This window comes from Syngnathus floridae, chromosome 3, assembly GCF_059516105.1.
Source record: "Syngnathus floridae isolate MCC-2025c chromosome 3, RoL_Sflo_1.0, whole genome shotgun sequence".
NCBI lineage: Eukaryota > Metazoa > Chordata > Actinopteri > Syngnathiformes > Syngnathidae > Syngnathus > Syngnathus floridae.
The window spans coordinates 4,896,537-4,912,392 of record NC_142415.1 but is presented as its reverse complement, the minus strand read 5'-3'; the positions used below and the strand labels follow the sequence as shown (position 1 = coordinate 4,912,392).

The 15,856-nt window shown below is 39.1% G+C and overlaps 1 protein-coding gene across 1 annotated transcript in view; it reads right to left on the bottom strand.

The window, feature by feature from the left end:
* The window catches only part of LOC148400128 (zinc finger protein basonuclin-1-like), a 32,916-nt gene extending 17,777 nt beyond the window's left edge, over positions 1-15,139 (bottom strand). Inside the window, exons 1-2 of the mRNA XM_088371562.1 lie at positions 14,992-15,139; positions 3,784-3,886 (exon numbers count right to left, since the gene is read on the bottom strand). Of these exons, the coding sequence (XP_088227688.1) occupies positions 3,784-3,886; positions 14,992-15,006 (118 nt within the window). The 5' untranslated portion in view covers positions 15,007-15,139. The remainder of the gene's footprint in view (positions 1-3,783; positions 3,887-14,991) is intronic.
* Between the last annotated feature and the right edge of the window lie 717 nt (positions 15,140-15,856).

Here is a 15,856-nt window from a genome sequence, read left to right as displayed (position 1 = left end):
TTAAATTATTTCATACAGTTTGTTCAATGTTATCTAACTTTTCAGATATGAATGAAAGGCAGAATTTGTGTTTTTAAAGTTGTTCACATCTGCCTGAGTGACTTATATTTGGTTATTTCGTCATTTAAAAAATAAAGACAATTGGGACAATGACATTTGTTTCATAACAGTATTTATTTGCATGAAATTTATGTAGTTAAAAAATGTTTGAAAAAAGTATTGGCCCCTGGGCCCCTTCACTTTATCAAATCTGGCCCTCCTTGCAAATAGTTTGGAAACCCCTGCCATAGGGTAAAAGCTCACAGCAACTTTTTTATTTGGGGGAAGAAAACAACTATGAACTTTTCAATTTTGAAACAGTGAACTTGAAAAAAATCAGTTATGAACTATGAATTGAACAAGCTCATTTTAAAATTTGTGAACTGAACTTTAAACTTGTTCATGTAGAAACTGAACTTTCCCAACACTGGATGTGCGTATTATTTAAGGCATTTTACTCTACATAATTTGGTACAAATTTCCTGTTCAAGGAGAGGGTAAAATATTTTTAGAATGTGCAAATTCAAACAATGTAAGTGGAACCTTAAGTAAAGAATGTCCTTTGCCATGTAATTTATGGCAAAATTGAACGTGAAGGCTGAGCTTTGAATGATATTGAATAATGTGGATTGCTATTAAATGACCTGGAATGAGATGAATATGTTTAAGTTGGAATTGTTTCAATTGTTTAATATATTTGGAGTCTGGGGATGAATCTGTAGAAATTCTGATTTAGTGATAAGTTGAGAGTTTTAAATGGTTACAAATTGAATCAGTCAAAAATGTTGAAACTAGATTTAAAAAAAAGACAAATCTATTTCAAATTGGAGGTAAATAATTAAAATAGAGGGACAGAAAAGAAATCATATCATATATTTTTGAAAATTAATTTAAAACTATTGCTCCACACAGCTTTAAAGGGCCCTTGCAACATTGGGGAGCTGACACTTTGAGATACATTGGTACATTGGGAACAACCATAGTTTCAAGACAAACTGATAAAACCGCTAGGAGTACCTCTTTATTATGCAACATCCATAAAAGGCCCAAAATCAGGCCAATTTGAAAAAGAAAAATCAAAATGGTAGACTGCTTGTTAGGTTTAGCAAATTGCTCCAAAAGTCATTATTGTTGGTCTTTGGCTGTTTACACACACCACCAAATTTTAGTAGATATACATGTAACGTAGAACTGGGGCTGCTAACAAATTTTAGGGGACACGACCTGAGCCATTTTTTCTTTTTAATCGCATGATAAACTAATAACATATTGATGATTTTGCCTGCCCTGATGTGTGCAAAGTTTAATGAGTTTGCATGTTTACATAGACCATCAAATTTAATGTTTCAGAGAAATCTGAGTTCTGAACCCTAACCCTAACCCAATATAAGGTAGATCTTGTTGACCTGCGAGGAGAAAAACAGTAAAGAATAAAACATTTGTTTCATGTAACCAGTGACACTACCATGATAATGACAGATAAGTTATATGTCCTTCAGGCCTAAACTGTCATTTAATGTGCAAAATTTGACAAGATAGGATCCTGTGGGTCATGTTACATCAAATTTTAAAGTCAAAGCTGTCACGTTTCTGCTCCACATTGATCCTGGAGGCTAACTTTCCACCACGCACACTGGAAGCGGCCACGCCCTCGCGCTAATCAGCGCTCATCGCTGTCACCTGTTCCTTATTACCCGCTCATCTGTATATTTAAATACCTGTCTCCCGTCATTCCTGGTCAGTTTGTCTGCGTTTCTATCCGTTCCTGCTCGCTAGATTTTTTACAACTGATCTCCGTTACTGAACCCTGTCTGGCTCTACCATGATCGATCCAGACCCTGCCTGACACGACCACGATTGCCTGTACCCGACTGTGAGTTTGCTGTGCCTTGCTTGACCCGACGACGCTTGTTCCTCTCTCCTGATATCCCCCGTCTGCCTGCCCAACTGCCTGCCCTGATATTTTCTGCCTGCCTGCCTGCCTGCCTGACTTTCTGCCTGCCTGCCTGTCTGCCTGCCTGCCTGCCTGCCTTCAACCCCGTGAACGCCTAGCCGTGTCCTGACACCTGTCACCACCCAATTCCACCTTTTCCTCGACCACTCTCCAGACTCTCCTTCCTCCTCAGTCCTGTTTTCCCGTTGCTGCTACCCTGCCCAGAACTTCATTCTCCCACTTTCCTTTTCCTTTCCTACTAAACTTAAGTTTGTGCTGCATCTGTTTGTCCTGCCCCGTTCGTGACAAAAGCCATACTGAATTTTAAAATAAATTCAAAATGGCTGACTTCCCGTTTGTTGAGCTTAAAGCCTTTTTGTAGGTCTTGGGCTGTTACTTATACCACCAAATTTTCATAGAGCTAATTCAAAAGTATAACCAAAGCTGGGAAAAAAAAAACTCAAGTAAAACTGGCTGGAATTGAATAATAGCAATTCCATTCATTTTAATGGGAAATAATTCCTCGATTCATGAACATTTCAGGTTACAAATGAGCTCGTGGACCCAATTTAGCAACTTGATGTTCCACTGTCATTAAAATGTAATTCAATTGACAGCAGGGCCCAACACACAGCAAACTATGCATTTTCTGAATACCCTCTTAATTTTACTGACTACATACTCCGGACTATGAGCCGCTACTTTTTGCACAAGCTTTGAACGCCTGCTGTTTGTAGTTTGGTGCGGCATATCTATGGTTGTGGACCACTGTTGTGCGGCACCGTTTTGCTGGACAGAGGGATATGTGACCAGACACAGGGTCACTGGGGAGAAGAGCGGCTTGATAATCGCATGTTCGTCCACCAGGCAAATAGTGCTTCACAATTGGCACGGACAAGAAATAGAACAAGATTAAGACCGACATTACCGGAGAAAGTAAGCTTTCATGAACAAATCATCATTATGGGAGACAAAATGAATGACTGCAATGTGTAAGTGTGCATTGTCTGTGTTTATGTTGTGAATGAATATGTTAGAGAAAGAATTGTAAATTCAGTATGAGTAAGTTAGCTGTGTGTGTTGTGTGTGTTGTGTGTATGTGTGTGTGAGAAAGAAAGAGATTTATGTCAATGTCTTATTTAAATGTTTTTAGTTAATCTGCACATTGGAGACTGGTCAAACGCAATTTCAAACTTCTGTGGTAACCCTGTTACATAGGATTTTTGACAATAAAGTAAACTTGAACTTGAACTTGAACTTGAAAAGAAAATAGGGCTGCTGCATTTAGTGTAGAGGTTTCCTCTGGCCACTAGTGAGCACTGGGCTATTTTTGATGACATCTTGCTGCAACACCCTTTTCAGTATTTTTTTTTTCCGGGTCATGTCTTCTCTGGAGCTTTATGTGTAGCTTGAATCGCATTGCCAACTTTAACCCTGTAAGTGGTCCTATTTTATTTATTATTAGTTGTATGTTGCTCGTGTTCCCTGCACATTAAGTCTATTATAGTTGTCGCTGAGGTTATGCATGTTTGCAGAGCTCCTTCATCCCTATGCGTGCCCAAAGAACCATCTTTTTCCTGAGAATCCTCTTTGTGTATATTCTATTACAAATGATAATGCAACAATAAAACACCTGTGGCTTATATATGAATAAATCAAGATTTTCCCCTAATTTTAGCTGGTGCATTTTATAACCTGGTTCGGTTTATAGTCCAGAAATTACAGTAATGTCAATTACGAATGGCCTGTCATCCATTTTCAGAGCTGTGGAACTCCAAGTCAATCGTATGAGAAAGCATTTCAGATCTTACCGTGTGCAACCCAGCCATGCTTGCAGTTTTCACACTGACGTCTTTTCTGCTTTCCAGGCTTAAAGTTGTCACAGTTGCAATTCAACAAAGTGCAACAGATAGCCTACCAAACAAAGTATAAATGTCAAGGTTCAAAATGTTTTGAAAATGATAATTTTTCATGTGAACAGTAAAAACAGAGCAGTAAACATTTAGGTAAATATCTTATCTCATCTTAGCAATTTTAATAATTTTAATTTTTAGCTCTGGCTTGTGTTCACCCTTTTTTAACTATGGTCAAGTTAAAAAAAATAACTTTTCTCATCTCTCAGTAGCAAAATCCATCAGTGAACAGCTAAAAAAAATGTCCAGTTAGGCTAATCCAAAACAATTCTGATGCTGCTTACTTTAACACAATATACATCTCATGAGACGCACACACACATACACACACACACACACACACACAACGCACACGCACACACAAGCCCAACACACATGCATGACGGCTGCTGGTCATTCAAAGAGAGGAAGGTAATTATTTTCCCAAGCCCACATTATAAATGTGCTTTTGATTCATTAATTTTTACCCCCTCTTATCGTAGTGGATGTTTTTGTTACTGAAGCCAGGCCTGCAGGTGGGGCTCGAAGGTGAGTGTCTGTTGGTCGGGCCTGCACACATGGAGTCTGACCAGGCAACCTGAAAAGGAAACATGGGTCTTCCCCTTCAATGAGCCTTGGGAGTTAGGCGCGTAGTGGGCTAGGTGGCTGCCCACTGGTAAGGGTAGTTCCGTCCCTGTACCACCAATGTCAAAGTTTGGTCCACATTTATGGCAGTAAGTCAGTTTGTTTCTGGTACAGGTTTGACACTGTCAAGTCTGCACTTTATCACTGATTCTGTTCAAAATTTTTATGGACAGAATTTATAGGTGTAGCCGAGGCGTTGAGGGGCGGCCTCAGTATCTCATCTCTGCATTTTGCAGACGATGTGGTGCTGTTGGCTTCTACAAATTGGGATCTCTCACTGGACTGGTTCGCAGCCGAGTGTAAAGTGGTTGGGATGAAAATCAGCACCTCTAAATCTGAGACCATCGTCCTCAGTCTGGAATAAAGGGTGGAATGCCCACTCTGGATCGGGGATGAGATTTTGCTTCAAGTGGAGGAGTTTAAGTTCAAATCTTGAGACCTTGTTCATGAGTGAGGGTAGAATGGAGCAGGATATCGAATTTGTTCAATATCTGCTGTGATGCGGACTCTGTATGAGTTGTGAAGGAGCTCAACTGAAAGGCGAAGCTCTCGATTTACCAGTAGATCTACGTATGTTCCTACCCTCACCTACTGTCACAAGCTGTGGGTCACGAGCAAAAGAACACGTTCCTAGATACAAGCGGCCAAAATGGGTTTCCGACGCAGTGTGTCCGCGCTCTCCCTTTGGGATAGGTTGAGGAGCTCGGTCAACCGTGACAGACTCAGAGTCAAGCCACCGCTCTTCCTAGTTGAGATGAGCCAAATAAGGTAGCGCAGGCACCTGATTATTACGCCTCCATGGTGAGGTGTCCGGGCATGTTCCTTAGGCAAGAGACCCCGGAGATGACCCAGGACACGCTGGAGAGACTATGTGCCTCAGCTGGTCCGGGAATGCCTTGGGATGCCCTGGGATCAGCTGAATGAAGTGGCTAGGGAGAGGGAAGTCTGGGCTTCCCATGTTTCATCCACAAAATGGTTTGATGGATAAAATTATACCCTATGGTCTATCCCAGCTGACTCCAGGCAGTAGGCAAAGGGTTGCCAGCTAATCGCAGGGTACACATGGATGAACAACCCTTCGCACTCACACTGACGGAAAATTTAGTGTTCAATCGGCCTACCGTGCATGTCCTTAAATGTGGGAGATAATTGAACTACTACTTGGAGCAAACCCCTGTAGGCATGGGGAGAACATGCAAACTCCGCACAGGAAGGCGGTAGCCAAACCCACAACCTCTATATCTATACTATTCCTTTTCAAGAAAATGACCCGCTCGAGAACATTCATGTTATTTGCCATTATATGCAGCTCAGTTTAGTTTAGTTTACTTGGGAATGGTCATTCCAGCATTTAAATATGTCAATGGCGGTGATTCTTAAACTTGTTGTATCGAACCCCAACAGTTTTGTATGCACATTTTTTCAAATTCAAGACATAGAATGTAATTATTGTTTTAAATGTTGGTGCACAAAAGAGCTGTGCATGAACATCATCTTCTTCAAAGAACAAAACCAACACATTTCATGAAATGCCCTGTTTTGTGATCAGGTAAGCAATTTCGTACGATCCTGTGAGGATTGGTTTGTTAACAGCAATAAATCCAAGAGCAGGCAGAGTGGCCCTTTTCATTAAATTTGGCTCTCTTCATCTTGAATTCAACAAGTGTTGTGTTCATGTATACTATGTTTCCATGCAGCTTCAAGAAGTGCTCCTTTAGTTTAGCCGGTCCGAGAAAAGAGTTGCTCAACTTGGCATTGCAAATCATGCAAATAGGACGCTCACTCCCATCACATTCCATGACACATGTGAATCCGTGTTGTATACATATTTATCTGACTACTTTCTTCTTTTGCCTGACATAGTTAGTATGGAATAAAATATTACAGAAATCACATGACGTACTACCATGACAGTCACACATTGACTACTGAGCGCACTAAAGTCCCTGCAGCACTGATTGACCAAGTGTTTCCTCTCTCCGCCTGCTGGCCAGCTGATGCGCCCTCCGCGCTAGACCTCAAGGGTCACCACTATGTTCACTAAGTCATAATCCTAAAGTTAATCAATGTACTTTGAGTTTTTGTAAACCCATTAAATATTGTACTAATGTCACATCATTTTTAACTTAAGAGAACCAGCTAGCAAAGAAGATCCTATTTTGGTAAGTGCTCTCTTTACAATATCATAAGCAGATATGTTAATTTAATTGTCCCGCCTTCCTATACCTGTACTTTTTCTCAGGTATCAGCTCATGTGGAAATGTGAAGATTGTGAACAACCATTTTTAAGAAGATCTGAACCTTTGAAATATTACAAACTTAATCATTCTATTATGTTACAGTGTGACAAAAAAGTACCGTATTGGCCCAAATATAAGACGACCCTGATTATAAGACGACCCCATCTTTTTCAAGACTCAAGTTTGAAAAAGACTTTTTGAACACCAAATTTAATTTTTATTCAGAAAATAATTACAGTACATCTGAAACAAACAATTATAACAATATATTCCAGGGAAAAAGCATGTTATTTTGCCTCATTCAAATCATGCAAAAACTGTCTATCACATCTTAATAGCTGAAGATTTAAATATGTAAACTAAAGTGCAATCACATTTGTAAATGAATGGCTTCTGGTTTTTGAAATCTAATTAAACCTATCTACTGTGATAAAACAAACAAATTGCAATAACTGCATTAACCAACAAAGTGAAGTCGAACTGAAACTGTAGTCTTGAAACAAATCTGAATAAGGAAAAGCATTGCAATAAAATAATGCAAACTGCTACCACTATTGTTGGGGAGCCTGAGGACTGTATAGGGGGTTGGCTCGGATGGTTATGGTCTTTTCACCCCCGGGTGTCGGTCAGAACACAGGTGGGAAGGCGTGGTTCAGTTTTGATTGCTTTACTGAATTATTGGCAAAAAAGTAACAGGCACTGTGACTCATAGGGGCATACAGGCAAACTGGCAAAAGGGTATAGGCCAGGGGTGTCGAAGTCCAGTCCTCGAGGGCCGCATTCCTACATGTTTTCCAAGTTTCCCTCGTTAAACACACCTGTGCAGGAGCCTGATCATTGAATCAGGTGTGTTTAACGAGGGAAACTTGGAAAACATGGAGGAATGCGGCCCTCGAGGACTGGACTTGGACACCCCTGGTATAGGCACACGTTTGGTCATAAGGATCTGAGAGCAGGTGTGTGTAATGTACATGGGTGAGTCTTTGGGTGTGTGAATGTGATTCTTGTGTGTGTGATTATTGTATGAAGCGTGTGAAGGGTGTGTGGGTGTGCATGCGTGCGCGCCCGCGTGTGTGTGTACAACCAGTTCCAATGTATTAAATTGGTTACATTCAGGAAGCATTTTCAGGTTAAACTGAAATAATTTGTCCCATTAAGTAATCAATCCTATTTAATTACTTCAAATTCGGGCAAAAATATATAGTATATGTATAGGTCGGTTTTAAATGACAATAATTGAAGGTAAAACACAGAGGTTATACCAGTTGAGTAGTTTTTAAATTGATTGACGCTGAAATATTGACCGTGACGGATTACCTCAAATTTGTTTTTGTTAATTAGGGTTTTTTCAGTCTAGGTTACCCTTCAAGTATTAAGTAATAAAATAAAATACTGTGCATCATAGTGCATGTAGCATTTAAGTATAAAAAATAATAATAATGTGCTTATTTACTAACCAGTTGCAGTATATAGCCTTCATCAAGTATTAAACAATAATGTGATCCATGCATATGAATAGAAGAACTTCCCAATCTAATTTCTTTGCTTCATGTGAAGTCAGGGTCATATTTTATGCACTTCTGAAAAGCATCCTTTATTGTTAGATGGGTATGATGATGCTGCTGGCTTGGCTCTGGTCTGTCCTCCCCGTTGAAGTCCTCATCTGGCTGATACTGTGAAAAGTTTACGAACATTGAGATTTAATTTAGTGGGTATAGCTTAATGACTGTAGAAAAACAGCAGAGGCTGTACTAACACATGCACACATATAGATTGCAAGCAGTAATTTACAGACGTATTGTGGCGAACAATGTTGGGGAACATTGATTTTAAAAAGTAATGTTATAATTACTCACTACGTTTTCAAAAACGTAACTGAGTAAATAACTGAATTACTCTAAAATAAAAGTTATTCATTACCAGAGAAGGTAACTATTTGCGTTAGTTAAAAAATACATAATGTACACATTGTGTGCATGTTTTTGCCGTTAACCTCAATAAATTTGAAATAATGTTTGTATCGTCACCTTGAAAATGTTTTCATCAGCTTGCTCCTGTCTCTGCATTTCTGCCTCTTCTCCGTTTGTGTTGTGTGTGACTACTGACTAGTGTGCTTCGAGAAAAAAACTAAATAAATAAAACATAGTTTGCTTCGCCACGCATACTGAAACACTAACACGTGTTAAAACACTGGCCTTAACCAATTGCTTACTGACTTGAGTTAACCCAAAAACTCCTCACTTGTCTAGGCTAGAATCCGCTCGAATTACTGTTAGTTTATTGAATCGCTGTTCATTTATTCAATCACTGTTTATTCACTTTTAGTTTATTCAATCAATAACATCAACAGCTTTGTTGGGACAAGTAATTATTTTATCCCCTTAATGAGAAAACAACACCATTGCCTAACACTGTTTTTTTTTAACACAGTTCTTTGCATCACTGATGGTGAAACCGTTTTTGTGATATCCTATTTCAAAAATTTTAATGACAGAATGATAATGAATGATAGTCTATTACAACTGGACGCACGCACGCACGCACGGACACACACACACACACAAGCAAAACAACTAATAACGTTTGATAACATGCGTTATTTCAGGGTTGTTTAATGTTACGTTAAGCGATTCAGTAAATGGTTGTCTGGCAACATTACCTAATTATTATGCTATACCAGGGGTGGCCAACCCGCGGCTCGCGAGCCGCATGCGGCTCCTTGCCTGGTTTCATGCGGCTCCTTTACGTTCCCCCTGCACCCTGCAGCACAACAACCCCACACCCAGTCACCCCCCCCACCCCCCACCCGTCTCATCCCCCCCTCATCCCCCATCCTGTATTACCTGCATATACTGTCCATATCTGCATATAATTACTGCATTCCTATCCTATATTTTTATTCATCACTCTTACTCCCCTTGTACATATCTGTTCATATCTGGTTATACTGACACTATGTTGCATATTTATAACCCTATATTCATAATTAGCATTCTAGTACCGCCTGCAAATATCTGTTCTACTGCACCTTATTGTACATACTTAGCTAGTCATATCCGTACTCGTCCCTCATGTATATTATCCCGCATAGAATAACACACCTCATATTTACCTGATTGCACTGTACCTATTGCTCAGTATTACTTTTTACTCTGTACTTTACTGTTTTTTTTGCACTTCTGGTTGGATATCAAAGTTCTTTTCGCTGTACAATGACAATAAATTTGAATCTAATCTAAATATCAACATTTGTGGGGAGTGTTCGTGGGTTTTCGCTTCGGGTGGTGTTAGTTTTCGTGTGCTTGTGTATGATGTGGCTCTTTGCGGTAACACAATAAAAAATGTGGCGCTAGTCTCTGACTGGTGGGGGGCTGGGGGTAGTTCATGTGTATGATGTGGCTCATTGCGGTAACAGTAAAAAATTGTGGCTCTTAGTCTGGTTGGCCACCCCTGTGCTATACGATGCTGGACATAAAGTTAACGGTACATCGCCAAACAGCTCATAAAGGCTAAATTTATAGCAACGTTATTAGATGTGGGCAACAACGGTAACACAGGAATCAAAATGCACTCACCTTGAATTCTTTGTACAAGTCTGGATGTCGTTCTTTTAGATCAGAAAGATTAATGTCAGTGCTGCCCGCAAGATTGACATAAATGACACTTGTCGTGTGCGGAGCTGAATGAACCAATCACGGTGAGGTATATGGCTCTGGAGGGAGGGACATCGCCTCGCTCACTTATTCATTTCTCCAGTCAGTTGGGCGGAGGAGAAACCGTGAAGCCGCCGACTCCGCTCGGCGCCAACAGTCCTCCAATTAATTGAAGGCGGGTCGTGAGTGAAACTTAAACTTAACAGTAAGTGTATTTACATGACATTTGAGAAATTCGGTTAACTGTCGTTATCCGATACGATCTGCCATGTATACGCCTTTCTCCGATAACGATCGGAGAGCGATAGTGCGCATGCACCACAGCCCCGCGCAACTGAAAGTTAAAGTTAAACCCGAGACTGACTCCAAGTGGAATCACATATTACAGAGCCCCAAAGATGTCTCTTTCAAAGCCTGCAGTGAAGAGAGAGGTCGGTGATGCGCACAGACAATTTCACGAAAAGTGGGGAGTGCAATATTTCTTTGTTGAGCACAGGGGCACCCCGACGTGTCATTTTTGCACTGAAAATGTTGCGGTGCACAAGGAATACAATTTGAAACTTCATTATACAACTAGACATGCTGATGAGTACGAAAAATACCAGCGAGATGAGAGAGGGTTGGCTCTGTCATCTCCCTGGTATTTTCGGTTGCCAGCCTTACACTAACGTCTGCTGAGGCAACACGATTTCTTTAAGACAGCAACCACAGAGAATAATGCAGCAGTCGAAGCTAGCTATGTCATTAGTGGGATGATTACGAAGGCAGTTTTTTTTTAATTAATTTTTTAATTTATTTAATTTATTATTTTGTGTTAAAAATAAAGATATTTGAGAACATTGGAATGTTTTAGCAGCGCTTTTCTTGTCAGTCAATATGTGGTTTCTTCAGTCGTCTGTATCTGCTGTATGATCATTATTTTATTATTACAGATTGATTGATTTGATTCATTTTTCATTTATTTATTTAATTCATTATTTTGTGTTAAAAATAAAGATATTTGAGAACATTGGAATGTTTTATCAGCGCTTTTCTTGTGGAAATCCTGATGCGGCCCAGCCTCACTCAGACTCTGCCTCCACCCAGGTAAATTGAATTTGAGACCCCTGTTTTAGATGTTTCGCTAAGTTGGATGTGTTTCCCTTCTTGTCTAGAAACGGTGACGGCATCTTTCGCATACAGATATTTGAGGATCAATGATTAATCCCCACTCATCAACCCCAAATGCAAAGTACCTTAAATGCACAATACATGACTGTTTGGTGTTTTTCTTTTCAACAAATGGAGGTGCTGCTATTGCTGCAGTTGTAGATGACGCCAATGCGCGTGTCACTGCCATGTTGCATGCTGTGAGAGCACATGTAGCAGGGAAGCACGTCATCAGACGCTGCATGGGTTTGCTAGATAACCGCTCATTTACACCCCCTTAAACAAAACAAAAGAGGCAGCCTCATCTCCCTCCTTCCTTTGTTACCAATGTTACTTCAGGTAGTGCTGAAAAGGCAGTACCGTCATTTTTTAGAATATTGCCTTTGGCTTGGTACCAAAGTATCAGTTCTCATTACAACCTAGTGGCGAGAAAGGAAAAATTGTTGATGTGACCACAGAAAATCTTATAAATTAACAACAATGGTAAATATGAAACTTAAGTGTATGTAAGTGAAGGGTTGCCATATTGGCCAGGGCCAGCCTTGCAAAATAACTGTTCTCTACTCCAAATGCTTAGTGTTTCTTTTACACGTTTGTGATAGACTGATATATTATTTTTTCAAGGCCGATACTGATTAGTAACTGGGCTCAATAACTGATGTTTGGAGCCAATATTTTTTTGCGGTACAGGGAAAATATTGCCGTTAACATTTTTAATTATTCAAACGACTTAATTTCCTGTAAATGGCTTTAAGCACATGTAAATGTTTGTTTAATACGATACGATTCAATCCGTAGAGAAGATACCAACTTTTAATTGTAACACAAAGCACAGGGAGCTGCAAAGCTCAGCAGCATGTCTTATAAAGTTAAATGAAACTGTAACAATGAATAACTCCCTAAAATGTTCTAGTCCAACTTAAGTTTTAAAACATTCAATATAAGTTAAATTTTAATCTCTCAATTACAACTATTATCTTTGAATGAAGTACGCAAACAATTTATCCCCAAAGCAGCTACTGGCCAACAGGTCACCAGTGTGATGTGCTCTTAGACATCTTAACATCTCAAGTAACCTATTCATGATTGTTTATCAGACTTCAGATTAATATTAAAAATAAAAGTCGATGCAAACATGCACCAAAATGTGGTGTATCCGCCTCAATAGGCTGATTATCTATGACTAACATCGCAGCATTTGCATTGGGGCTATGTGGACTTCCATGTTTTCCCTGAGTCTGTGTTGGTTATCTCTGGGTTCTGCGGTTTTCTCCCACATTCTAAAAATATGCATGGCAGTGTGCTGGCATCGATTTGCATTTCGCATTCCACCTCTCATCTAAAAGTCAGCTAGGATCGGCTCCCGCACACCTGGAACTTTAGTGAGGCTAAGTGGTACAGAGAATAAGATCATGAGCATGACAATATTACAATTTACAGGTACCAAACATGTATTCATTTTTAGTTCACTTCAAGATGATATAAAATTGGATTGTAGCTATGATTATTAATGTATAACAAAATAAATTTGAATATAGATATTTTTCTAGAAAAATTAAAGGCTTGATTCAATGAAAGTTAATGGAATAAATGGTTAAGAATAATAAAAAGGAAATATTGGAATGTGTATTAAAAACCTTTCCTGAATGTAAGTTACATAGATGCATGCGTCTGGCATCAAAACGTAGCGATCCGGCTATTTAAACGGTCATGTGGTCAGTTTCTATGAAATGATATGGTTATTTTTTCAACATCATATTTTGATGGGTAGTAATTCATATCGAAATCTCTTTTTAATATAGTATAAACTAAATTATTTTGGTTAAAGCAGTGTGTATATCGTGCATATCCATAAGTTAATTTCAAATAACACAATGACTGCTGTAGAATTTCATTTCTCTTCTAAAAGTCGGCTCGGATAGGCTCCAGCATACCTGGAACTTTAGTGAGGCTAAGTGGTACAGAGAATGGATAGATGAGATCAGTATTCCACTGTACAAGTACCAAACATGTATGCATTTTAGTTCACTTTGAGATGATAGATAAATTGGATTGTAGCTATGATTATTAACGTATAACAACATACATTCAAATATAGAGATTTTTCTAGATAAATTAAAGGCCCGCTTAAATGGACGTTAATGCAATAAATGGGTAAGAATAATAAAAAGGAGATATTGGAATGTGTATTAAAAAAACTTTCCTGAATATAAATCAGACGCGTGCGTCTGGCATCAAAGCGTAGCGATCCGGTTATCTAAATTGTCATGTGGTTTATATTAATTGATATGGTCACTTTTTCAACATCATATTTTGATAGGTAGTAGTTAATATCCAAATCTCTTTTTAACATAGTATAAACAAAATATTTTTGGTAAAAGCAGTGTGTATATTGTGCATATCCATAAGTTAATTTTAAATAACAAAATGACCACTATAGAATTTCATTTCTCATTTAAAATTCAGCTAGGATAGGCTTCAGCACACCTGGAACTTTAGTGAGGCTAAGTGGTACAAAGAATGGATAAATGAGATCATGAGCATTACAGTGTTACAATGTACAAGTACCACTCCTGTGTGCGTTTTTAGTTGACTTTGAGATGATGAAAATTTTGATTTTAGCTATGATTATTAACCTATAACAAAATACATTTAAATATAAAGATAAAATAAAGATAGTTCTCGATCAGTGGCTCTTAACCTGGGTTCGATCAAACCCTAGTGGTTCGGCAGAGCCTCCACAGGTCCGAACACACCTGATTTATCGTGTAAATATGTGATGACGCTTATCTAAACTGGTCTCGCAAAGGCAACAGCAGAGGTCACACTTTGTTCATGCATTGTGTTGGTTTTCTACTTTGAACAAGATGATGTTCATGCTTTGGTCATTTTGTGCGCCAGTAAAAAAAAAAAAATGATGTTTTGAATTTGAAAAAAAGTATTTTATTTTTCATTTATTTTTGTATTTAAAGAGGGGTTCAGTGAATGCGCATATGAAACTGGTGGGGTTTGGTACCGCCAACAAAGTTAAGAACCACTGTTCTAGATAAATTAAAGTCCCGCTTAAATGGACATTAATGGAATAAATGGTTAAGAATAATAAAAAGGAAATATTGGAATGTCTATTTAAAACCTTTCCTGAATGTAAATTAAATGCGTGCGTCTGGGATCAAAACATAGCAATCCGGTTATTTAAATTGTCGGGTAGTCATTTTATATGAAGTAATATTTTGATGGGTAGTAGTTATTATCCTAATCACAATGACTGCTATAGAATTTCAAATAGGGATAAAAGTTAATGAATGTGGCAAATGTACTAATACCTCCAAAAAAGCCAAGTTGTACCTGTCAGGGATCTACACGGTTTTACTTCAGTTTACCTTTATCAAACTTGCTTCACTGCAGTGTGGGAATAAACAGAATTTATGAAATTATCTTACCTCAGCCATCTTCATTATCTTCAGTAAGAAGTTCCCAAGGGTATCTTCCCTGTGAGTCCTGAAAACAACTGCTCCCAACTCCCTTGTTCACACAAGTACTAATGCAAAAATGCCATCACATCACACTCAGCAGTTTCTCCTGCTACAATAACCACACATTCTCTCTCTCTCTCTCTCTCTCTCTCTCTCTCTCTCTCTCTCTCTCTCTCTCTCTCTCTCTCTCTCTCTCTCTCTCTCACACACACACACACACACTCACTCACTCACTCACTCACTCACTCACTCACTCACTCACTCACTCACTCACTCACTCACTCACACGCACACACACGTATGCACGCATGCACACACGCACGCACACAGGCACACACCCTCTTAGAGTCACATGGCAGTCCCCTCACAGCTGGCTGGAAGAGGGCATGACACTCATCTTTCACAGATATTTGATTAAAAGGTACCAAAAATGCTTGAGGCTCTTCTAATGCAGTCAGAGTTAGGGTTATTAGGTTCATATTGGGAAGAGGTTGATATGAACAAGGTCCAGTGATCTTAAACTGCTGTATGACAGAGTTCTTATCTAATTTGACTATGGGTGTATTCAGACCAAAAAGTCCTTTAGTCCGCTTGTTTGGTCTGGGCCAAAAGCAGACCTAATTTTTTTCGTTTAGTGTGGTTCCTATTCATACTGTACATTTTGCGAGTGAAGTATATTTTGTAAACACATCCACGCTTCTAACGATCTGTGCTCCCATTGGACAACAATGACCAGGGCGGCACACAGAGCACAGACCTGGAAACAGAGGAAAACATGCGAGTCCTATGTCCTGCATTCCTGCTCTGCATAATTTTGCTGTTGGTTCAGATC